Source organism: Macrotis lagotis, chromosome 4, assembly GCF_037893015.1.
Source record: "Macrotis lagotis isolate mMagLag1 chromosome 4, bilby.v1.9.chrom.fasta, whole genome shotgun sequence".
Taxonomy (NCBI): domain Eukaryota; kingdom Metazoa; phylum Chordata; class Mammalia; order Peramelemorphia; family Peramelidae; genus Macrotis; species Macrotis lagotis.
The window spans coordinates 167649870-167675395 of record NC_133661.1 but is presented as its reverse complement, the minus strand read 5'-3'; the positions used below and the strand labels follow the sequence as shown (position 1 = coordinate 167675395).

Below are 25526 nucleotides of genomic sequence, written 5' to 3'. Positions count from 1 at the left end.
CAGTTAGAATGAAAAATATAAATGTTTAATTAAGTGATGAAGGTAGATTAAAAAAAATTAAAACTTTACATAGTACATGGAAAACAGAAATTGAAAACTTCATTGAGTATATTTAGAACTAGAAGTTACTCACTGAACAATTCAGTTTGCAATATGACCTAAAAAACTATAATTGAGTAAATTTTTGGTATTTAACTTAAGATAGTTTTACAAAATGGAGGATAACTGTGTGTGTGTGTGCATAAACATATATATATATATATATATATAAAAATAAATACATACATATATACACATACACACACAAACTTGTATATAACTACTTTATATATTCAAAAACAAAAAAGGGTTGCTGCCTATAGAAAAGTGCCAAAGATCTCCAAACAAGTTACAAAAATCTAGTTATATAATTATATAATATATAAACTCTGACTTTTAGTGGAGAGTTTTGTAGGCACAGTTAGAAAAGTATTGAATGATTTATTTATAATTGACAGATTAAAACTATCCTGATTAGAAGAATTTTTTTGGATTTCCTGACTAAGTATATATGTCTATTTTAAATTCTTCATCCTTTGAATACAAAAGAAACAGAAATCATAGAGATGTGGCTAAGCCCTGAATCAGAGGAAAAACTATATGGCAAAACAGCTTTCTCTGCCCTTCAGATACTGGGGTCTAATAAGAGGCAATAAAATCCAAACAAAGATAATCATGATATATGCAAGAAATTAATTAGGGTAGCCATTTCTCTACTTGAGTCCTTGAAGCATAAAGAAATTTATGAAATAGCATAAAGAAATTTAGATACTGAAGCTATGTACAAACCAAGAAAAATAGAGTGAAATGACAGATCTAGGAAGAAGCATCTAACACCTTAGTAAGATTAAATCAAAGACTTTCCTGATAACAGAAAATAAAAGTTTAGTTTAGCGGTTTCTAGTTAGAGAAAATATAATTATTACTTAAGTATTTACATTTAACAATTATTCAATAATGCATCTTAGTATTTTAATATTTAAAACTACTCTAAAAATAAGCTCTATATTTGTGGAAAAACATATTTAAGGGTGAACTTTAAGTCTCTTATTTATTTATGCCAGGGGAAAAATCTAAGAAGAATAATTCATAGTAACTACTTCCCCTAGTGACAGGAACAGAATTATAGGCATAGTGGCTAAGAATAAATAAGTGGCTTCTATAGGTCCAACTAAATTTTAAAATTTAATTCTAGTAAATAAGAGCAGAAGAATTATGAGACCATAAATTTTGAACTAAAAGACACCTTAAAGGTCATCAATATAACTCTACATTTTACAGATGAGGATGAAGATGATAAAATGAGGGAAATTTATATAGGCTTTAAGTCTTTAAGTCTTGCCAAGTACTTTACAAATGAGTTTATCTTATACTCACAATAACCCCGACAGTACATATCATTATTGCTATCTTATACATAAGTAAGCTGAGGATCAGAAAGGTTAAGTGACATGCCCAGGGTCAATTAGCTAGAAAATGTTTGAGAAGGAATAGGAATTTGAGTCTTTGTGATTCCAAGTTCAGCAGTGTCCAAGGTCACACAGGGAGTAAATGACATGCTAGATTCAATCTCAAATTCTCTGAGTTCAAGTTTAGTGCTCTTTCCCTCTACTAAACCATGAAATGTCATATTACACATATCTTTGACTTCTGAAGTATTTTTAAAAACTTTCCAAAGTTCACCTAAAGAAAACTGCTATCAGGGACGGCTAGGTGGCGCAGTAGATAAAGCACCGGCCCTGGAGTCAGGAGTACCTGGGTTCAAATGCAGTCTCAGAAACTTAATAATTACCTAGCTGTGTGGACTTGAGCAAGCCATTTAACCCCATTTGCCTTGCAAAAACCTAAAAAAAAAACCTGCTATCTATAGCAGAAGACTGTAATGTATTTTTATAGAATATTTTTAGATAAGGACAAGAAAACTATTTCCCTCAAAAAACTTAAGAAAATACAAAAAATTGGATGAAATAGTTTTCTGTGCTTATAAAAGGGGGATTCTGCCAAATATGCCTTGAAATTTGAACAATAAAGGGAAAGCACTGGTTAAGGATAAAATAACTTGAAGATGGTGACAAGAAGGGATCGAGTCTTAGGAGCTCTCTGATAAAACTCATCAGCTAAGGACTCTAACTAAACTTTTGAGAGACAGAACCCACAGAGGGACCCAGTGAGGCAGTTTTCCTACTCAAGGTAACCTGGAAAAGAGCAGAAAGGCTCTGCTCCCCGGGATATGAGAGGCAGCCTGCCAGAGGGGTGGCCCGCCAGAGCCAAAGAACTTCAGCCTCCCAGAGGCAGCCCCAGGATGCTGGGAGTCTCAGCTCACAGCAGCGGGGGGAGTCTCCTGAGCTGCACCCCGAGGAGCACTGGGCACAAAGTAGGGGAACAGCGGGGGACCTCTGCCAGAGTGAGCACGTGGTGCCTAGCCCTCGGGGCACACAGGGAGCAGCTAGGTCTTTCTGCAACCCAGAAGTAGGCGGAGCTGGTAAGCAGAAGCCTCCAGGGCATGAGCCCATTGAGCTGAGGGAGGGGAGTGAAGAGAGAGAGACTGCAGAGCTCTGTCCTCTGCCTCTAGAACTGGACTCTGGGGCTCTGACCACATTCAGATCCTGATCCCAGTCTAGGCCCCCCCACAGAACAGCAGGGCCCCCCCCCAACTCAGCCCCGTGGCAGAGGGAGGTGCTTATGGTCATTCACAGACCAGGAGGGAGGACAGAGCCTCACACACTAAGACCCTTGTGGGAGTACCCCAAAATCTCAGGAAGCACCCCAAAACCAGGCTCAGGCTGGGAAAATGAGCAAGCAGAGAAACAAAAGGAAGACTATTGAGAAATATTTTGCAAATGAGCCCAAGAAGGATCAAAATACTCAGTCTGAAGATGAGGAAGCACAAGCTCCTGCATCTAAAGACTCCAAGAAAAACAGAAATTGGGCTCAGGCTATGATAGAGCTCAAAAAAGACTTAGAAAATCAAATGAGGGAGTTGGAAGAAAAACTGGGAAAAGAAAGGAGAGAGATGCAGGAAAAATATGAAAATGAAGTAGAGCAGTTTAGTCAAGGAAATCCAAAAAAATGCTGAAGAAAATAGCATGCTAAAAACCAGCTTAGGTCAAATGGACAAAACAGTTCAAAAAGTTACTGAGGAGAAGAATGCTTTAAAAAGCAAAGTTGGCCAGATGGAAAAAGAGATAAGAAAACTCTCTGAGGAGAACAAATCCTTCAAAGAATAGAATTCAGGGAGATTGATGAATTTAACAGAAATCAGGAATCAATACTTCAAAACTAAAAAAAATGAAAAATTAGAAGAAAATGTGAAATATCTCATTGAAAAAACAACTGATATGGAAAACAGACTTAGGAAAGATAATTTAAAAATTATTGGAATACCTGAAATTCATGATCAGGAAAAGAGCCTTGACATCATTTTCAAAGAATTACCACAGGAAAATTGCCCTGATATTCTAGAATCAGAGGGCAAAATAGAAATGGAGAGAATCCCCCGATCCCCCAGAGAAAGATCCCAAAAAACCAACCCCTAGGAATATTATAGCCAAGTTCCAGAACTCCCAAGTCAAAGAGAAAATACTACAAGCAGCCAGAAGGACACAGTTCAAAAATCGTGGAGCTGCAGTCAAGTTCACACAGGACTTAGCAGCAACTACATTGGAAGTTCATAGGGCTTGGAATACGATATACTGGAAGGCAAAAGAGCTTAGATTGCAGCCAAGAATCTACCTAGCAAGGCTGAATGTCCTCTTCCAGGGAAAAAGATGGACTTTGAATGAACCAGGGGAATTTCAAATGTTCTTGTTGGAATGGCCTGAGCTGAACAGAAGGTTTGATCTTCAGATACAGGACTCAGGTGAAGCATGGAGATTGGAGGAGAGGGGGGAAATATGAGGGACTTAATGAGGATGAACTGCATGTATTCCTGCATAGAAAAATGACACTGATAATACTCATATGAACCTTCTCAGTTAATAGAGCAGGTAGAGAGAGCTTTTATAGTTGAAGCACAGGAGAAAGCTGAATTCGAAGATAAAATATGGTGTAAAAATGGAGTTTATAGAAAAAAGGGAAATGGAATGGGAGAAAGAAAAAGGAGAGGGGGAATAGTCCAAGATATTTCACATAAGATTTTTTTTATTACAATGAGCTATTGCAATGATATGGAAGGGGGGAGGCAAGGGGGAATGAGGGAACCTTTGCTCTCATCAGAGATGGCTAGGAGAAGAAACAGCATATATATACTCAATGGGGTATAGACATCTGGAGTAAGAAGGGGAGGGACAGGGGGAAAGGGGGATGTGAATAAAGGAGGAGAGGATGGACCATGGAGGGAGAGTGGTCAGATATAACACATTTTCTTGCAAGGGGCTGGGACTGGATGGCCTGTCTGGGACCATAGGGCCAGGTGGATGCTGGGCCTAAGGGGTGGTAGGAGGGCTCAGGGCCTCTTGGCCCCAGGACCAGGGATCTGTCTGCTGCACCACTCAGTTACCCTATAGCAGAGTCAGAGTGAAAGGAGAGAGAAAATATAGTACATGGTAGTGGAAAAATAAGAAAGGAGGGAGTTGTGATCAGCAATGGCAATGGTGGAAAAATATGGAAGTAACTTTTGTGATGGACTTACCATAAAGAATGTGATCCACCCACGACTGAGTTGCTGGTGTTGGAACAAAGACTCAAGCACATTTTTTGTTATTATTATTTGGGGGAGGGTGCAGGGCAAGTGGGGCTGGGTGGCTTGCCTGGGGCCACATAGCAGGGTCATCTTTGGGTGTCTGGGGCTGGATTTGGACCCAGGTGCTCCTGGCTCAAGGGTCCAATGCTCTGTCTGCCACCCAGCCACCCCTACTATTATTACTATTTTATTTTATTTTGGGTCTTATTTTCTTTTTCTTTTTTGTTTTTTGCAGGGCAGTGGGGATCGGGTGGCTTGCATGTCACACAGCTGGGTGACTGTTGGGTTTACGAGGCTGGATATAGGCTCAGGTGCTCGTGGCTCCAGGGCTGGTGCTTCGTCCATTGTGCCACCTGGCCATACCTACAATTATTACTATAATTTTTTTTTTCTCTCCCCTTTACTCTTTTCGCCCAAGCAAGTCTATCTATATTCATGGGGGAGGAGGGGTATTTTGTTTACTTGTAAACAAGAATATTTTATTAATGTAAAAAAAACATTTGTACAAAATGAGAATAAAAAATATATTAAAAAAATTAATACAAAAAAGGATAAAAGAAATTAGTTTCAAACTAGCTTTGTTTACTTTTTATGTAATTCTCCTTTCAAATCAATTGAACACAGAAAGACTATAGCATAGTCCTTTAGGAGCTATGTAGTGGATGTTCACTTTTTAATTATTTTTTAAGATTTTATTTATTTTGAGTTTTACAATTCTTCCCCTAATCTTACTTCACCTTCCCCTACCCCCACACAGAAGGTAATTTGTCAGTCTTTACATTGTTTCCATGATATACACTGATGCAAGTTGAGTGTGATGAGAGAGAAATCATATCCTTAAGGAAGAAACATAAAGTATAAGATCAGTCAATAAGACAGTTTTTTTCCCCCTAAATTTAAGGTAACAGTCCTTGGCCGTTGTTCAAACTCTACAATTCTTTCTCTGGATACAGATGGTATTCTCCATTGCAGACAGCCCCAAAATTGTCCCTGATTGTTTTACTGATGGAATGAGTGAATACATCAAGATTGGTCATTGCCCCCATGTTGCTGTTAGGGTGTACAGTGTTTTTCTGGTTCTGCTCATCTTACTCAGCATCAGTTCATGCAAATCCCTCCAGGCTTCCCTGAATTCCCATCCCTCCTGGTTTCTAATAGAACAATAGTGTTCCATGACATACATTTACCACAGTTTGCTAAACCATTCCCCAACTGAAGGACATTTACTTAATTTCTAATTTTTTGCCACCACAAACAGGGCTGCTATGAATATTTTTGCACAAGTGAATGTTCACTTTTTAAAGTGAACCCCAAGAATAGTGTTCTACTTCCCAACTCTTCAGTAAATTTTAATTTGCTTGAGGCCCTAAGAAGTTAAGTGATTTGTCCAGGTCACACAACCAATAGCTTCTAGTGGTAGAATCTGAATCCAAGGTTTTCTGACTACAAATCTAGTTTTTCATCTACTATACTATAACATCTAACATACATTTGCAAATAAAATAAAGTTCCAACTGTCCATTCTTAAAAACAGCACTTTTTTCTACAACCAATTAAACTGTATAGCCTCTTTTATAACCTATAATATTTTATTTTTCTAAACTAAAAGTATATTTACAGTCAAAATCTAGAGACCAAAGGAACTAGCAAATGCTGTTTTAGTTACTGATTACACAAGGAATGATTATAAGTAGATATATTTGCTGGAATTCCTGAGGCCTCTCATAAATAAATGTCTATATGTTTACATCCATTGAAATTATAAGGTGCTTTCTAAAGAAGATCAAATGTCAACCCCTACGACCACAAAACAAAGAGAAAAAAATATCTATGTGGGTAAAACTTGGAGCAGTTCATGAAATAATTAAAGGCTGTTAGGAATAATTTTAAAAGCTGCCTAAATAAACGGCTTTCTTTCTTTACAGCAGAGTCATGCCTCATTTCAGACAAGATTCCACTATTTAAAACACTCTCTACATAAAACTACCAGAGAAACCACTAACTACTTGATGATAGATGCGTTCTATCTGAATACCCTGTTTTCAAACATTGATTTCCATGAAAATACAGGCAGAAATAAAAATAAAAGTATATGGAAATGTGAATGTGGTTAAAATATGGCAACATATGCTTGCAATAGTAACTGCTCTAATAAAGAAATAAGAACAATTCATATATTATGATCTGGAAAAGATCATATCAGCCATGTGAAAGAAAACAGTTCAAAAATATTTTAAAAATAAAATGGAAAATAGTATGCTTTAATCTGCATTCAGAATCCAGCAATTCTTTCTCTGAAGGTGGATAGCATTTTTTCATCTTCAATCGTTTGGACCTGCCTTGGATTACTATATTGCCAAAAAGTTATTCCCAGTTGATCACCATATAATATTGCTGCTACTGTGTACAATGTTCACCCTGTTCCACTTCAATCACTCTACATCAATGCATTTAAGACTTTTCAGGCTCTTCTGAAAGTCCTCTGCTTGTCATTTCTTACAGCACAATAGTATTCCGTTACAATCTTATACCACAACTTGTTCAATCATTTCTCCAATGATAGGTATTCCCCTTAATTTCCAATTCTTTGCCATCACAGAAACAGCTGCTATTAATATTTTTTGTACAAATATGTTCCTTTTCCTTTTAAAAAAACTCTTTGGGATACAGACCTAATATTGGTGGATGTAAAGGTATGCATAAATTTATAGCTCTCTAGGCATATCTCTAAACTGCTGTCAGAAATGGTTAGATCAATCACAATTCTACCAACAGTGCATCATTGTCCTGACCTCCCAATATTTATTGTTCTTCCTTTTCTTATATTAACCAATCTGATAGGTGTGGGTGGTTTTAATTTGCATTTCTAATTAATAGTGACTGAGAGCTTCTTTTTCTTGACTTATAGCTAGGTCTGTTCTTTTTCTTCTGAAAACTTCCTGTTCCCCCCCCCCTCCACCATTTATCAATTGGGGAATGACTTTTGTACTCTCATAAATTTGACTCAATTCTCTATATATTTGAGAAATGAGGACTTTGTCAGAGAAACTTCTTGGAAAAAAATTTTTGTCCAGATTTTTGCTTTCTTTCTAATTTTGGTTATATTGGTTTTGTTTGTGCAAAATCTTCTAATTTAATACAATAATAAGTATTCTTTTTACATCTTATAATGCTTTCTATCTCTTGTTAATAAATTCTTCCCTGATCCATAGATCTGACAGATAAACTGATCTCCTAAACAGATTTCACGGTCTCCTAATTTGCTTATGGTATAACTCTTTATGTCTAAATCATACACCTGTTTTGACATTATCTTGGTATATAAAATGTGAAATGTTGGTCTACAAAAACTAGTTTTCCAGTTTTCCAAGTAATTTTTGCCAAATAGTTTTTGTCCCAAAAGCTTGGAACTTTGGGTTGATCAAATCCTAGATCACTAAGATTATTTACTACTGTGTATATTATATTTAATCCATTCCACAGATCTATCACTATATTTATTAGTACCAGCTGGTTTTGGTGATTATTGCTTTATAATACAGTTTAACATCTGATACTGCAAGGTCCCCTTTCTTCAAATTTTTTTTATTAATTCCTTTGAAATTCTTGACCTTTTATTCTTTTTTTTAGGTTTTTTTTTTTTATTGAGGCAAATGGGGTTACGTAGCTTGCCAAAGACCACACAGCTAGGTAATTATTAAGTGTCTGAGGGCAAATTTGAAGTCAGGTAGGTACTCCTGACTCCAGGGCCAGTGCTCTATCCACTGCGCCACCTAGTTGCCTGATTGACCTTTTATTCTTCCAGATGTGTTTTATTTTTTCTAGTTCTATAAATTTTTTTTTTGAAGTTTGATTGGTATGGTACTTGACAGTTCAATCTTGTTAAAATAATAGTTGGAAGATCCCTAGAAGGAGTTTTCAGACATTCATTCAGTACCTTCTATGTCACAGGCAGTCAAATATTTTTTGAATGAATATGTTTCTGAGACAGTGCTCCTTTTAGATGGTGCCCAGATAAAATGCTTTCCATAATTTGTACAACTCAGAATCAAAATTTTTAAAACTGAAAGAAACTTGTGGGATCATCTGATCCAAAAACTTTTCCTTCTGATCAACGACAATAATGGACAATGCCATTTACATTAAGAGAAAAAAAACAACTGTGGCTTCTGAATGTAGAGCAAAGCATACTATGTTCACTTTTAAAAAACTTTTTAATGTTTTTTTCTTTCTCTCATATTTCCCCCTTTAGTTTTGGTGCTCCTTTGGGGCAATGAAATATACTAATGCCATATAGAAATATACAAGTATGTTAAATGCAATTTTACATGTATAACCTATATCACATTGGCTGCCATGAGGAGGGATGGGAAGTGAAGGTGGTAGAAAATGTGGAACTCAAAGGTTTGTCAAAGGATGAATATCAAAAAACTATTTTTGTATGTAACTGGAAAATAAATAAATGGGGGAAAAAAATTTCCTTACTTGAAAATGAAAAAAACTGTGTCTTAGAAAGTCTATGATTTTCCTACTGTCACAAATGGTCTCTGAAGAGGGACAAAAACTCAATTTTAATGATTACCTCTAATGAATTTAAAACTAAATCTATGTTTCCTGATTTAAAATGTTTTCTGAGTTATAGTCTACTCTACTTCTCTACCTGAATGTTCTCTTACCATTTCAAAGTCAACATGTCCAAAACTTGATTTACTACCTATCTGCCAAAATAATTTGATCCTTCTCCTTTTCAAATGACTCTAATTGATATTTAATCAACCACACTTGAGTGTTCTCTGACTCTTCAGAATCAGTAGATTGTGTTTCTACACCATCTTCCCACTTGTCTCTCCTTTTCTAGTACCACTGGCAGAATTCTCATTCAGGCCCTTATTCACTCTTATCCAACTCATTTCTACAATTTCCTAATTGGTATGATTGCCTTCAAGTGCATACTATATGTAATGTCAGATTAATTTCAAGTACATACTATATAATGTCAGATTAATTTTCTTAATATTGTCAACAAGTAATCACATCACAAGATTAATGCAAAACCAGGTTGTTACAAGAGAAATGAATATGAATGTGGAATCCAAAGGGTTTCCAGTCTTTATAGAAGTATTCATTTTTATAACAGCAGGACAAACAGAAGAGAGGATACCAGGAAGGGGCATGACATGGGAGAGGGAACAGTGTGGCAAAGGCAGGGAAAAAACAAACCCACTCCCAACAGGGAGAATTAATATGATGACAAAAACCTCATTCTTTCCCCTTAGAAATTGCTAGACATGAACATAGGAAGGTCTGCTTATCTTCAAAAGACCCCAGTTGCATAAGCTTTATCCCAGCCTGGCTGGTGCCTGCCTGGTCTCCCAAGGACACACAAGGAGTCCAGCAAGGGGTTAACTACAACAAAGTTGTAGTTCAGGGAGAACTTCATCCTTGACACATTAATAGACTCCTGTATGGGGCAGCTAGGTGGTGCAGTGGATAAAGCACAGGCCCTGGAGTCAGGAGTACCTGGGTTCAAATCTGGTCTCAGACACCTAGTAATTACCTAGCAGTGTGGCCCTGGGCAAGCCACTTAACCCCATTGCCTTGCAAAAGCCTAAAAAGAGAGAGAGAGAGAGAGAGAGAGAGAGAGAGAGAGAGAGAGAGAGAGAAGAGACGAGACACTCCTGCATGGTTCTGTGTCCCAGTATCTCTGGAAAACATGGCAACTCAAAAATAGTAACATGAGAGTTATGATGAAATTGTAAAGGAGTTAAAGTCTTTTTGAGCTGCCCAAGTCCACACAGCTAGGTAATTATTAAGTGTCTGAGGCTGGATTTGAACTTAGGGACTCCTGACTCCAGGGCTGATGCTCTATCCACTGTACTACCTAGTTGCCCCTGTAATGTAGTCTTAGAACTATGCTGCCTGGGACACTGGGCAGTGAAGTGACCTACTAAAAATGGCACACTCAGGATGGGTCAGAGACCAGACTTGAATTTAAATCCCGTAGAGCTCATGCTGTTCTCACTCAGAGGTCAAGCCTCCATCTTCTTCTTCTTCTTCTTCTTCTTCTTCTTCTTCTTCTTCTTCTTCTTCTTCTTCTTCGTAGTAGTAGTAGTAGTAGTAGTAGTAGTAGTAGTAGTATTGTTAGTTATGGAAAACAATGGGGTTAAGTGGCTTGCCCAAGGCCACACAGCTAGGTGTCTGAGGCCAGATTTGAACTCGGGTACTCCTGACTCCAGGGCTGGTGCTCTATCCACTGTGCCACCTAGCCACCCCCTGCTATTAAATTATTACAACAAATTATAAATTCACTACTAAATTATTCACAAAAAATATTATAGCTCTCTTACATGGGATATGCTTCTTGAGGTCAGAGATCAAGTCTTTGACAAAAAAGATGATCACTCTATTTTAGCTTAAAGAACTTCTAAATCCCTTAGTCTAGAGACCTTTGTACTATATTGTGTCTCTTTAGTTATATAAAACAGCATTCAATCAATTAAAAGACTTCCCCTGTCTATAGACAAAATCAAGAAAAATACATGTAAACAATGTCCCCCTCAACCCTCCTACTTCTCCCTACTTTTCCACCAGCAGCTAGCATTTACACAAGGCTTTAAGGTTTACAAAGCATTTTACATTTTATCCTATTTGAGACTTGAAATAACCTAACCTTGTGAGGCTGATGCTATTATTATAACTCTTTTATAGATGAAGAAATTGAAACAAAAGTGACTTGTATAGGATCTTCCCTGACTCAAACTCACATCTCTCTGACTCCAAGCCCAGAACTCCATCTACCTAGCTGCTTAATTATTAACATAAAAAAGGTATTTTTAATGAGTTAATTGATTTTTTAAAATAGCCTTAAGTTTGAGAAAATAATAGAGAATATAACTGAGTAGGAATAATAATTCACATTTTACTGATGTCCTTTAAAAAAAAAAAAAACCTAAGAGGGGAAGCTAGGTGGCACAGTGGATAGAGCACTAGCCCTGGAGTCAGGAGGACCTGAGTTCAAATGTGATCTCAGACACATAATAATTACCTAGCTGGGTGACCTTGGGCAAGTCGCCACACCCCACTGCCTTGCAAAAACTAAAAAAAAAAAACCAACCCCCAAAACAAACCTAAGAAATATTAGGATTTGGTAATGTTTTAATGTAAGAGGACATGGCAGAGTTTCAGAAAATCCATTATAAAAACAGAATAAGTTTATTTTCATAATTTAATTTTAGTAAATAACTTCATTTATATCTATTAGACCTTTTTTCATCACTGCATTAAAAAATTTAATCAGCAATAGCTATTCAAACCAGTTTCATGTGGTATGTATTAGTACTTGAAATAAATGGAACTTCTTAGGCCTATTTGGAAAAAATAAATGCATTTTGCAAATTAAACAATTTTCTTTCTTTCTTTTTTTTTTTTTGCAAGGCAAATGGGTTTAAGTGGCTTGCCCAAGGCCACACAATTAGGTAATTATTAAGTGTCTGAAGCTGGATTTGAACTCAGGTACTCCTGACTCCAGGGCCAGTGCTCTATCCACTGCACTTACTAGCCACCCCAACAATTTTCTTTCAAAAAATTTATTATGTTGTTCTTTCTTGATAATATAAAAGAATCAGAAATTATATACTTTAACAAATTAATACTTCTTACCACCTCTAACTCTTCAGCCTGTTCTGTGTTTTCATCCTCAGATCCATTGGTTTTTGGTATGTAAGTCATTTTTAATCTAAGGTAACCTTTAACTTTTGATTTGTGACTATTAAAAAAAGGAAAAAAACACAATTAGGTTAAAACACTATAAATCACATATATATTTATATCTTTGCCATATTTGCCTATGTGTTATAGAATACTGAAAGGTGCTTTTGGGGGGATTTAAATATAGCTTCTTAGATTAAAAAAATTTGATTCAGCAGTATAGATACTAGATAAGCCGTTTGGGTTTTAAAATCTTCTCTTTGCTTATTATGTTGCCTTCCAATATTTATAAGTGAAAATACATATTTAACCTAGAAAACTGACTTGTATCACATCATTTATTGGTTTGTAGACAAACTGATATGATTTTTGAAATATGGCATATTTCATTAATTAAGACTTAAATGTCAGATATAAGTATAAAGAATAATTTTCTAGTCTCACTCAAAAATAATTTCTCTTCCTGTATTAGAAAAAATGCATTTTCAAAATCAACAATTAAAAATTAGATTATTTTTTTAAAGTTTATTTGCATGGGTATAACCTTGAAATTATAAAGAACTGAACTGAACTGTAAGCTACGATAAAGACATGAAAGACAGCTAATATTTTCCTGCTTTCCATTAACTGACCTTCTTGGATGAAGAAGAAAATCCTTAAATGTATACGGTCTTTCCATAGCTGGATTTTCTGTCTAGAATAAAATAGTAGGTTTTCAATATATAGTTGTAATATAAAAAGTACTTCAAAATTTTGTGAACTATTTTCAAAAGTACAATTACAGATTTTGATGCATAGATCCCCACTCCCAGCCCCCTTATGCCAAACTGCACTAATTCCTTACACAGCTCAAAGAAATCTGTGGTTTAAGAATTGTTGGGAGTTAGGAATTAGAGTTGAGAAGGACAAGGGAAGAGGATTTTTGCTTCAAGCCCAAGTGATATAATGATTCAACCGGTAAGGTGAGAAATTGACCACACTAGTTTATATTCTACTTCTAAAATTGTGTTGGTACTACACCTTAAAAAAACCCAACTGGCCAGGCTGGAAAGAAAGGAATGGGAGGAAGAACAAGGAATAGCTAGGCTGTGGGTCAGATAAGATATTGGTTTACAGACTTATTTCTGAAATGGAAAGAAAAAAGACACCCTCAAAACTGGTAGAAATTGGCTGATTTATTTGAAGCAAAGAGAGTAAACTAGGGACACAGTGTTTCTTTGGATAAGGAAGAGACAGAGTTAGATCATAAGGACCTCAGGTTAAGGATAACTACAAAGTTTATATAAGAGGCTACAGGGAGTCTAGGATCTCAGAGGGCTGAAATGGTATATGAGTTTCTTATAGATTTTTCTATTTTTTGTCAAATAGAAATGAACTCTCTGCTACTTTATCCTTTCTGAAATCCGTGGCTTGGAGGCATTACTATTTCTTTGGTCTCAAACTTCTCTCCTGAATCTATATCATTACAGTATTTTGTTTTTTTCTCACTTTCTCCTTCTGCTGTTCCTTCTTTCTTCTTATCTTTTAAACTCTTTTTCAAAATGTAGTCATCAGCTCTCTACTTTTCTCTAGTCTCTCCCCTTAGAGAAGTCCACACATTGTCTTAATTTTGAATATCATTTCTATCTTTGTTGTTGTTCAGTCATTTCAGTCATATCTGTTTCTTCATTTAGTCCCATTTGGGATTTCCTTGGCAAAGTCATTGGGGTGCCTTACCATTTCTTTTTCTAGCTTGTTTTACAGATGAGGAACTAAGGTAAACAGAGTTAAATAACCTCTCCAGGATCAACACCTTAGTAGGTGCTGATGAATCTTCCTGAGTCTAAGCCTGGTATTCTATCTATTGTACTACCTAGTTCCCTCATTTTTATCTTAGTAATTTCCAAATCTTTCTCAAGTTCTTACTTCTCACCCACATTCATATCTTTTCCTATCAGAAAAGTTCACTTGGATGTTCTGTTATCATTTAAATTCAGTACATACAATTTCAAACTTATCTGAAACCAGTGGTTTTTCACAGTTCTGCTATCTCTATTAGTGATAGTATTAGTGACTTTTTTCTTATATAAGCTCAAAATTTTTGACTTATTCACTATTTTCATTTTTCACGTTTTGTGTCATCAAGTGCTATGAATTTTTCCATCTCCTTGTCTCTTGCATGTATCCTTCTTTAATTTCAACGGCCATCATTCTAACTTAAAGTTCATGATATTTTAAGATAAAAGTCTCCTCCTTGCTGTACTACCCCATTCAAGGATTTCTTTATTTATTTTTAATCCTGCACTTTGCTATTCAACTAATAATTTTTCTAAAGAATTGCTTTCATGATCAGAGACATCATTTTCCTGCTTAAAAGTAACTGGTACCACAAGATCATGTATTTAGATAAAATTGAGGAGGCATGATGTGTTAATTTTTAAATAAATAATAGGATCGAGGATTAAAAGTAGCAAGCTATTTTGATAAGGTACTGCTTAATACTGGTATATAATTGTTGTTAAGTAAAAAATTTTAAGTACAAGAAATAAAAAACAGAATGTTTGTACTAACCGGTAACTGGTAAAGAGGTACATCTACTTGACCAAGGAAATTATCTCTTGTCTAGAAGGAAGAAAAGAAAATCAATTAGACCAGAAATATACCAAAACCCTTTAGCAATTTCAAAATCAATTGAATGAATTTTTTTTCTTAGAAAATTCTTTTAGAAGATCAATATCTTTGAAACAAAAAGCTAAAAGCATATCCAAAGTTTTTAATCAGAATGCCAAACCTTTTACTTAAAATGAGTTTCTTAACATTAGGAAAAATATCTAATGTAAAATAGAGAATATAAAAATGAATACTAGTACAACACTGGTCTGGTTTTCAATTTTAAGAATTATTTTACAATTTTTTTCCTTTTATTTTCTTATCCAGCTGATTTCTATTCCATTACCATTAGATTAGTTTCATATGGAAATACAGAAAAGATTTTAATGATTAAACAACATAATAAAAAAGAAAAACATTATAATGTGTGCTTTTTTTTTAAAAAAGCAATCTGTCCATCTAAAATATTTCTGTCCATCATAACATAAAAGGTAGTTAATTTTAAATGCACTGATGTCATAATGCATAAGCATGTCATGAAATGTCAAATCAATGAATTAAGCTGAAGTGGAACTCAGAGATCATTTACTGATTCATCTATATAGGTCACAAATTTCTAAAAGAAAGTATTATAGATAGATAGATATAATTATGGAAATATGTTAAACATGATTGTATATGTATAACCTATATCATTATTTGGCTGTCATGAGGAAAGGGAAGGGAGGGGAGGGTGATAGAAAAATGTGGAGCTCAAAAGCTTTTAAAAATATGTATGTTGAGAACTCTCTTTGCATATGATTGAAAAAAAAGAATATTATATAAAGCAGCTTTTTGAAGTTACTATTGTAATGTATATTATGGAGAAGGCAAGAAATGAATTAAATAGGAAACCGAATAAATTAGCAAAATTTAAAAAATATTCAGATCAATTATAAGAAAGTAATTTAAATTAAAAAGTTACTGCAGAGACTATTTCAAATGAAATTAAAGTGAACTGAAATAATTACAATTATAAATGTTCAATGACATTTATACAAATTACAATTATAAATGTACAGGACAATCTTTATTTAAAGGGTGAAAACTAAGCTCTCATTTATTGCACTATTTTATAAATGAAGGGTTTAAGAATATAATAGAATTCTAGGGGCGGCTAGGTGGCGCAGTGGATAAAGCACCGGCCCTGGAGTCAGTAGTACTTGGGTTCAAATCCCGTCTCAGACACTTAATAATTACCTAGCTGTGTGGCCTTGGGCAAGCCACTTAACCCCGTTTGCCTTGCAAAAAAAACCTTAAAAAAAGAATACAATAGAATTCTGAACAGAAGAAGTGACTTTTTGGCAGAAAGCACAATTAGACTGCTTTAGAACAATTGAATATTTGAGAAAAGTCTGGAGGAAAAAATACCATAGAGTCCCAGATTGAGCTCTTCAGAAAAACCCACACATATGGCTTAGAAATATATTACTCTAGAAGAATTCTCTATCCAGCCCTGAGATCTATAAGAGGATGCTACAGAATTCTGTGGAGCCTCTAAGTGAGGTAAGCCAGGACAGATGAAAAGTGGGAAGGTGTGGAATTAGACTGGGTTCAACAACTAGTACCCAGAGGTGGGAGAAAGTCTTTGGCAAAGTGGAAAATCCACCAGCCACTTCCTGAAAGAAACAACCAAAGGAAAACTTGAAAAATATTCCGAGACTATCAGAATCTAAATCCAAAGCTTCCAGCTAAAAGAAAAAAATACTACATCATAAATTAAGAGTTCAAAAGTCAAGGAGCCCAAAAGAGTAGTGCCAGGAATAAAAGATTCCAAGAAATAAAAAATAAAGGCCAACAAACAATGACAATTTGGGGGGAGGGGGGAAAAGAGAAGAGAAAGAGAACTTTTAATAATTGAAGTATTCCAGATGAAAATTCAGAACTGAACAGACATTTTGAAATGGAAATTCAGGAACCAAGAGAAATATAAAAAAGTATTCATGTTTCTTTAAATAGAAATAAATATAGGATGAACTATTTTCATGTTAATAGGAGAATAAAAATCAAATTGACCTGAACCCTAAAAGGCAGAGGGTCCATTATTTTGTTCTTTCACTTTTTAGAAGATAAAAAATGGTAGGGATATAGTACTGTAGTGCTAAGAGTAAACATACTCCCCCCTTCCCTCCACAAAAATAAAACAAAAAACCTCACGAAAAATAAAGTGAAAGAAAGAGAAAAAAAATTGTACTTCAGTCTGATGTCATCAATTCTGTCTCTGGAGTGGATCACATTCTTTACCATAAGTACATTACAGAAGTTGCTTCCATATTTTCCCCCCACAGTTGCTACTGTTGATTGTATTTCCTTCCATTCATTCCTCCCCACTCCCATTTATTCTATTTTCTCTCTTCGTTCACTTTGTCCCTCCTCAAAAGTGTGCTATGGGGAAGCTAAGTGGCACAGTGGACAGAGCATAAGACCCAGAGACACTAGGACCCAAGCCTAACCAGGCAGGTCACCCAACCCCATCACCTTGCAAAAAAAAGACAAAAAAAGGCTCTTCTATATCACCTACACCCCCTCCCCTCCCCCATCCCCTTTCTCCCATTGCCTTCTACTCATTTTCCCTCTAAGGTAAGATTGATTTTTATCCCCTATTAAATATATATGTTGTTTCCTCTCTTGAGACATTTCTGATGAGAATGAAGGCTCACACTCTGCCTCACCTTCACCCCTTCCAATCTATTACAAAAGCTTTTTTCTTCACTCTTTTATGAAAAATAACTTAGCCCATTCTACCTCTCCTTTCCCTTTCTTCCAGTACATTCCCTTTTCAACCACTGACTCCAGCTTTTTAATTATATTATAGCTTCATCTTTAGTTCTCTCCTATACCTTGTCTGTATATGCTCCTCCTAACTGTTCTATGGAGATGGTTCATATGAGTATCAGCAGTATCACCTTCCCATGCATGAGTGCAAGCAATTTGACATCATTAAATTTCTCATAATTTACCCTTCTCATCCATCCTCTCTGTGCTTCACCTGAGTACTGTATTTGGAGATTAAACTTTCTGTTCAGCTCTGGTCATTTCAACAACAAAGTCTGAAAATTCCCTATTTCATTGAATGTTCATCTTTTCCCCTGGAAGAGGATGTTGAATTTTGCTGGATAGTTGATTCTTGGCTCTGCCCCCAGATACAATATTGCAATAGGGAATAAAGAAGAAAGAGGAAGAATACAGATGCACAGCAAAATGAGCAAAACTGGAAGAATATTTCAGAGAGAAACAATTTCGAAAGACTTTAGAATTTTAATCAATGAAATGAAAAAAAACATGAATCCAGAAAACTGCAGATGAAATAAATACACCACTCATCTCATGCTACAGAGATAATGAAATAAAATTACGAAATCAGGAATAAAAATGGGAGAGAAGGAGAGAGAGAGAGAGAGAGAGAGAGAGAGAGAGAGAGAGAGAGACTGACCATCTATCTAAAGGAAGAAAGGAAAGAGCTTAAGGTAATTAAATGTACCTGCATGTTTCTATTTTCTCCAGATCTTGCTCTATATTGATATCATGTTTGAAGAATATTCTCAAGCCTTTTATAAACTATTAGGAGACTAATTTTCATAAGTAAGCTATAATGTAATGGGAAAGCAGGCTGGTATTATCTTTGAGTTAATTAATGATACTTACAGGAAGCTGGAAATTGAATTTTGAGGGCCTAACCCCAGGAAACACATCAAACCCTTCTAAGATTTTATTAAGTTTCAGGAATAATACATTTTTTTCCCATTATGAATCTGACAAAAAAAATCAACAGAATATTTCTATATACAAAGAACAGAAAGGGAACTACATACAAACTAGATCTCTATTAAACAAAAATTATTTTTTTAAAGTTCATTACAGATGTAATGAAACAGTTCTGACATTGTTCTGTTTGTATCCCTTCTTTGCTCACTTCTGCTTTCAGCCTCTATTTTTATAGCTGCCTATATCTAACTTTCACTATTAATACATACACACACGCACACAAACACACACACACACACACACACACACATATTTATCTATTTGTCTTGGCTACCTTCATTGCTTCCAATATTCCAATGGATCTGGGACATCATTAATGTGAGTTATTCTTCCTTTGCATTGTATGTTTTAAGATTCATTGACTCTTTTCTTCCCCCCCCCTTTTTTTTAAAAAAAGAAAGCATTATCATCACTTTCTCTTTAGAGGACTCAAAGGATAAATTCCTGGGATGATTGAAAGCTCAAGTGGGAATCTTCAAAGCCACCAAGAGAGTCAATGACTAATGTGAAGGCAGAAGTGTTCAGACTGGGATATCCTACCTAAGACTTGGAGTTTACCTGGTATTGAGGCTCATTAGAAGTTCATTAGAGTCCCTTGAAGAACCTAGGCTCTGAACCTCTAATATCCAGGAAGGCTTAACTTGGGAGGTGAAGGTGAATGTAAGAAGCCAAGAGCAGAGGTAAAAATCGGAGCTCATCACTTAACTAAAAAGGTCAGGAAAGTATGGAGTTTGGCCAGGGCACAAAACCCCAATTAGGAACTAAGAATGGAAAGATAATGAAACCACAGAAAATTCTTAACATTATAAAAAATAGTATACACTGGATCAAGAAAACTCAAAAATGCAACCTAGGAGAGATTTAACAACTGCAAGCAGAGGCTTAAAAGAAAAAAGATGTTCCACAAGGATTATTTGAATTCCATGTAACATGGAACCTTTTGACAGTCTGATGAAGTCAATCAATCCCATCTCAGAATAATGTATTTAAACGAATAAAATAAAATAAATAGAAGTTAAAAGGAAATCAACAGTTAGTGAAAACAAAGATGTAATTTTTTTCCCATCCAATTTCACAGAACCTTCCAAGGTTAAGAACCCCAAACCTAGAAAAAATAAAGTAACACATAAAATTGAAGTGAAAGTTCAGGAGGAAGGAACTAGAAGAAGAATGTGTAGTTTAGAATAAATAGTGAGAAAACTTACCCTAGGAAGAGAATCCTTAAAAACTAAAACTGATCCAATAGAAATGAATGAATTCCTCCATGAGACATTAAGAAATAACAACAGAATCAAGTAGACAAGAAATAGTTACTGACCATATGTCAGACCCTGTGTTAAGCATAAGGGAAACAAAAAGAGGCAAAAGACAATATCTGCCCTCAAGAAACTCACAATCTAATGGGGGTAATAATGTGAAAACAATTATGTATATGCAAGCTATCTAAAGGACAAATAGGAAATAATTAACAGAGGCAAGGCAATCGAGTTATGAAAACAGGAAAAGACTTTTTTAGAAGCCTGGGGGAATCAACTAGGTAGAAATGAGGAGGGAGAATATTCCAGGTAAGCCAAGCAGTCAGAGAAAATGCCTGGAGTTGAGATGGAGTGCTTTATTTGCTGAACATCCAGGAGGTCAATGTCACTGGATGAGAAAATAAGGTATAAGAAGCCTGGAAAAATCTGGGGGCTAGGACATGAAGGGCTTTAAGGATTCAATCAATCAAAGGACTGAAACAATATAAGAAAATGTAAGCTCTCTGCTCTCAAAAATAAGTAACCTGAAAAACAAGTCAAAACACTTTGAAAAAGACAAGACATAATTGGTTATCTGACTTTCTTTAAACTGAAAACAAAATTATTGAATATTAATTTTACTGTTCCAGTTTTAAGGCATGGACTGAAGATTGTATCTTTTTAAAAATATGTACATATATATGTATATATATATATATACACACACATGCACACACATATGTGTCACGTATTGAGAAAAATGGGTTGGGTTTTTCTTTTTTACTGTAAATGTAATCTGACATCCTTGGCCAGAACATCATATACTGAAATATTAAAGACCATTCTTTCTTTAAAAAAAAAAAATTGACTCTTTTATAAAAATTGATCATATTTTTGGAAATTAAAAACCACTAAAACAAAAATGCAAGAAAAAAGCCTTACTTGACCAGAATGAAATAAAAATTATGTTAAACAAAGGGCCACTATAAAAGAATATTAAAAATGAACTAGACACTAAATAAATATAAATAATTATTAGGTCAAAGAACAAATCATAGAAATAAAAATTTTCATTAAAGATAAATGATTTTAGGGGGAGTCTAGGTGGTGCAGTGGATAAAGCACCAACCCTGGAGTCAGGAGTACCTGGTTTCAAATCTGGTCTCAGACACTTAATAATTACCTAGCTGTGTGGCCTAGAGCAAGCCACTTAACCCCATTCGCCTTGCAAAAACCTAAAAATAAATGATTTTAATGAAAACGCATTACAAAATTTTTGAGATGAAGCCAAAGCAATTCTTAGGAGAACATTTATAGATTTATAGAATTTTATTAACAAAAAAGAAAGATCACTAAATTGGGAATGCAACTGAAAATACTAAAAATTAACATATTTTATAATATTAGTTAAATATCAAATTAGCAACTCTAAAAATTAAAAAGGAAATTAATAAAAATGAAAATAAAAAGCCACCATTGAATCGATTAATAAAAGTGAGAATCATTTAAAGAAAACCAATAAAATAGACAAATTGCCACTAATTTGACTTTTAAAACAGCTATGTTATTTTTCAACTGTGTTATTGCCATTAAAGGTCTACATATTTCCATCTTTGCATGAAATTAAGGGGAAGTTTTACCTACAACTATTTGTTTATCATTCATGAAAGTATAAAGTATTTGAAGTTATTGTCAAAAGGCTGAAACCTGAAACTGGTAACTGGTTACTACATGTGAAAGGAGGGGATGAAATGAAAGCCTTATCTGGATTGGTTCTGCCTATTCTGAGCTGTCTGCCTTGGGGTATGAGAGTTTATTACACCTAGCACAAAAAGGTGTCAAAAAGAATAGCACATTATAGGACAGTTCACCTGTCACCATGAACAGGTGGGCAGGCAGGGACAACAGACCCAGTTCCCTTCTCTGTAGTCTCTGTTGGTTTAATATAAGGTCACCAACTCTGGGAAATGAGCCAGCTTTGAGTCATGGAATTTCTAAATAGTAAACCTGGCTTGTGGTAGACCTATAAATTTCTGTCTAATATAGAAATGACTTTTAGTGATTTGGTATTTACATCAGGACAAATCTGAACCAGAAAAAAAATGAATTCTAAGTGGAATCTTTTATATATGTTTGAACTAGTAAACTTTTATTGTTTATTGCAACCCATGAAAGGAAAAATAATTGCATCTGGCCTAGCTGCAATTGGTGAAAATTTGTTATTTAGGATAACAGCCTTCGGGGATTATAACTGATTTTTGTTTTAAGGTCTGACTTTAGGTATTGTTCTCTGATGGATCACTAGGTCAGTAATCCACCATTCAGAAGAATTGCTACAAGCTGATGCCACAAACAACTCAGTGGAAATGTGATCCTAAACAGTTACAGGTGGAAGTCTACATTTGGGAAAAAGCTGAAAGGATGATTTTTGGACTCAGTCCAAGATAAGACCCTTCTGGTTCGAGTTCCCCATTGTACGAGATTTGAAAAGGAATATTTTCCACCTGACTATTCCTGAGTCTGACTATGAGGTGAGATTGTCACTGCATGACTGACTGTCATCAGTGACACTTGCCTGAAGTCCAACAGAGTTTAAGGATTAAGTTTGATCCATGTATGTTTTGAATCATCAGGGACTATTCTTTAATCATGTCCCAGCTTTTTTTTCTCTTTAGCAAATTTTTACATTTAGAGCAAGTAGTCAATGAAAGACATAGATATACACACAATGTGCCCTAATACCATGCTGTGTTCCCCTACATACATACAAAACAATGCTACCTGAATGGAGAAATTGCCACATGATATGTTAGATGTATTGATTCATCCACCAACTAATAGTGTCACAGAATACTATTTTATCATCTATACTTGTCTGTATTATTGTTCTTTTTTGCTATTGCAGCTCCCAACAGGTTGATTTCTGGATTTGAGTGTATCATGGAAAAGACTGCATGGATACAGAACCATGAGAATCTTATCTCCCCAGGATTCTCCCCTAGGTGAGGATCCTGGCTTTTCTTCTTGCTGACACTGATACCCACCCTACTCTAAATCATTTTTCCTCTTAGTAGTTTTTGACCCCTGTTTGTAAAGTCTATATAGTCTCCAGGCTATAGGTCATAAATCTACAACTAGTAAGCTGGAGCTAGATACCATACTCTATGTCCCTTTTCAGCAAGAAGCAGTTTTCTAAAAATGCCATTAGCTTCCAAATAAAAGAAGTGGGGAAATGATAGGGAACTGTGAATATAACTTGGACTTCATGTAGCAGACAACAAATAATTAAATTTTGTACCTTTCTAAAGCAAACCTCTATGCTGACTTTGTGAAACAGAGACTAGAGAAAACTTGCTGTTCCCATGGGAAGACCTTCCCACCATCCATGAGAAACTGCCTTCCTAAAATTGGTAACAGCCATCTTAGTATCCTGTGTCCTGCCAACTGGACAGGGAGGTGGAAGCTAAAGCCCAACAAAGTATATTCCAAAAACAGGGAATCGTTTTTTCCTTAGGTAAGTCACATCTTTGCCTGGTGAACATTTCCTTGCACCTTACCCCCTTCTCCCTATTCTGAGAACTCAGGAAACAGAAGATACTTAGCATATGACTATCTGACTGAGTAAAGAACTTCAACATAAAGGTCTTCCTCCCTTCCAATAGTCAGTCAAGTAATGAGATCCTGTTTCTTGACTTTTCTTGGCTTTTTGGCTTCAAAAAGAAGTGTGGTTAAAGAGATTCCTGTCAGCATCATAAAACCATTTCAGGATCAGGGTTCCAGAGCCTCTTTGGGGATTCCCAGAGGCTCTCTGAGTCTCCATTCAGAGCCTCTCTGGATCTCCCTTAACATTACAAACTTGTTAAACTACTTTAATAACCAAAAAACAAAAATCATGATTATAACAATAGATGACAAATACATTGCTCATTTCTGTAATAATCAGCATGTCTATTGAAACAATAAAACACTACAAGAAAATTTAGAAAGAAAAATTCATTTAAAATTGCTACAGCATATATGAAATACCTTAGAGTCTACTATCTAAGATATGTTCTGAAACTATATAAATTAAGAATAATTGTTTGGAGAAATGAAAATAGACACAAATATTTGGGGAAAATATGAGCTGCTCAAAGGTAGACCATTCAATATATTAAAAAGGACAAACTACTTAAATTATCTTATTTAATGTCATACCAAACTACCAAAGAATTACTTTATAAAACAAGCAAAACAACAACAAAATTCACACGTAGGCAAAGGTCAAGAGTCTCAAGAGCAATAATGAAAAAGATGGCAATGCAGGAGGTCTTGCATGGCCAGAATTCACTACTGCAGAAAAACTGCTTGGGAAATTGAATAGAAACAAGGAAGTAAACAGATGTAAACCAACACCTTATATCCTTTACAAAGATAAGTTACAAGTGATTACATTTCTAGATATCAAAGATTTCATCAGAAAAAAATTAGGGAAAATGGGGGGGGGGGGGAAATTACCTATATGATCTATGGAAAAGGAGAAAAGTATCACAGAAGATAAAAAAGAACCATTATCTGATTGATAAGCAGTTTAAGAATAAAGACAGTTTTCTAGGGAGAATCTCAGTTATCTATGGTCATATTAAAAAATTCTAAATTGCTATTAATTATAGAAAAGTAAATTAAGTCAGTTCTGAGAGTCTACCTCAATTGATCAAAGTGAGAGATTAAAAAAAGAAAATAATAAATGTTAGAATAAATCTGGGGGAAATAGGCACACAGATATAAGTCTGGTAGATCTGTGAATATGTACCACTATCCTGAAAAGCATTTATATCAAAAAAGTTAATAAACTGGGTGGCCCTTTAACTCAAGTTATACTACTAGATTATCTGCAAATAGATAAGGAAAGACAAAAATGTCCTTTATATGATGGCAAAAATAACTGAAAACCAAAGGAATGTCCAACAACTGAAGAATGGCTCAATAAATTGTAGCATATGAATGTGACAGGCCACTGTTACATTATAAAAATGAGGAAATGTATTATTTCAAAAAGATATGGAAATAAAGGGTAATATAAGCGAATTAGGGGAACATGAAAAAATGCAGCAGTCAGATTTAAAATTGAGCGAAGAGTTTTAGGACCAAACAAGATAGAGAGGATTATGGGAAGTAAAATTAATAACTTTGATTAGATGAAACTAAAAAGTTTTGCATAAACAAAATTAATAAAGCCAAAATTAGAGAGAAAACAGAAAACTGGGGAAAATTTTCTCTTATTAAGGCCTTGTTTTTCACATATTAGGGAAGTGAGCCAAATTTATAAAACAAGAGTCATTCCCTAGTTGATAAAATGGTCAAAGGATATAAATGGATAGTTTTCTGATAAAGAAATCAAAGCTGTCAAGTATCTAAAATCATTATTGATTAGAGAAATGCAAATTAAAACAACTCAAGATACTAGCTCACACCACACCTATCAGATTGAT

At 35.1% G+C, this 25526-nt stretch overlaps 1 protein-coding gene across 4 annotated transcripts in view; it reads right to left on the bottom strand.

The window, feature by feature from the left end:
• NEDD4 (NEDD4 E3 ubiquitin protein ligase) overlaps positions 1 to 25526 on the bottom strand; it is a 158635-nt gene that overhangs the window by 64333 nt on the left and 68776 nt on the right. For all 4 annotated transcript variants that reach the window (XM_074234613.1, XM_074234612.1, XM_074234614.1 and 1 more), the window contains 3 exons: positions 14978 to 15028; positions 13060 to 13121; positions 12380 to 12485 (listed from right to left, as the gene is read on the bottom strand). In XM_074234613.1, coding sequence (XP_074090714.1) covers positions 12380 to 12485; positions 13060 to 13121; positions 14978 to 15028 — 219 coding nt within the window. The remainder of the gene's footprint in view (positions 1 to 12379; positions 12486 to 13059; positions 13122 to 14977; positions 15029 to 25526) is intronic.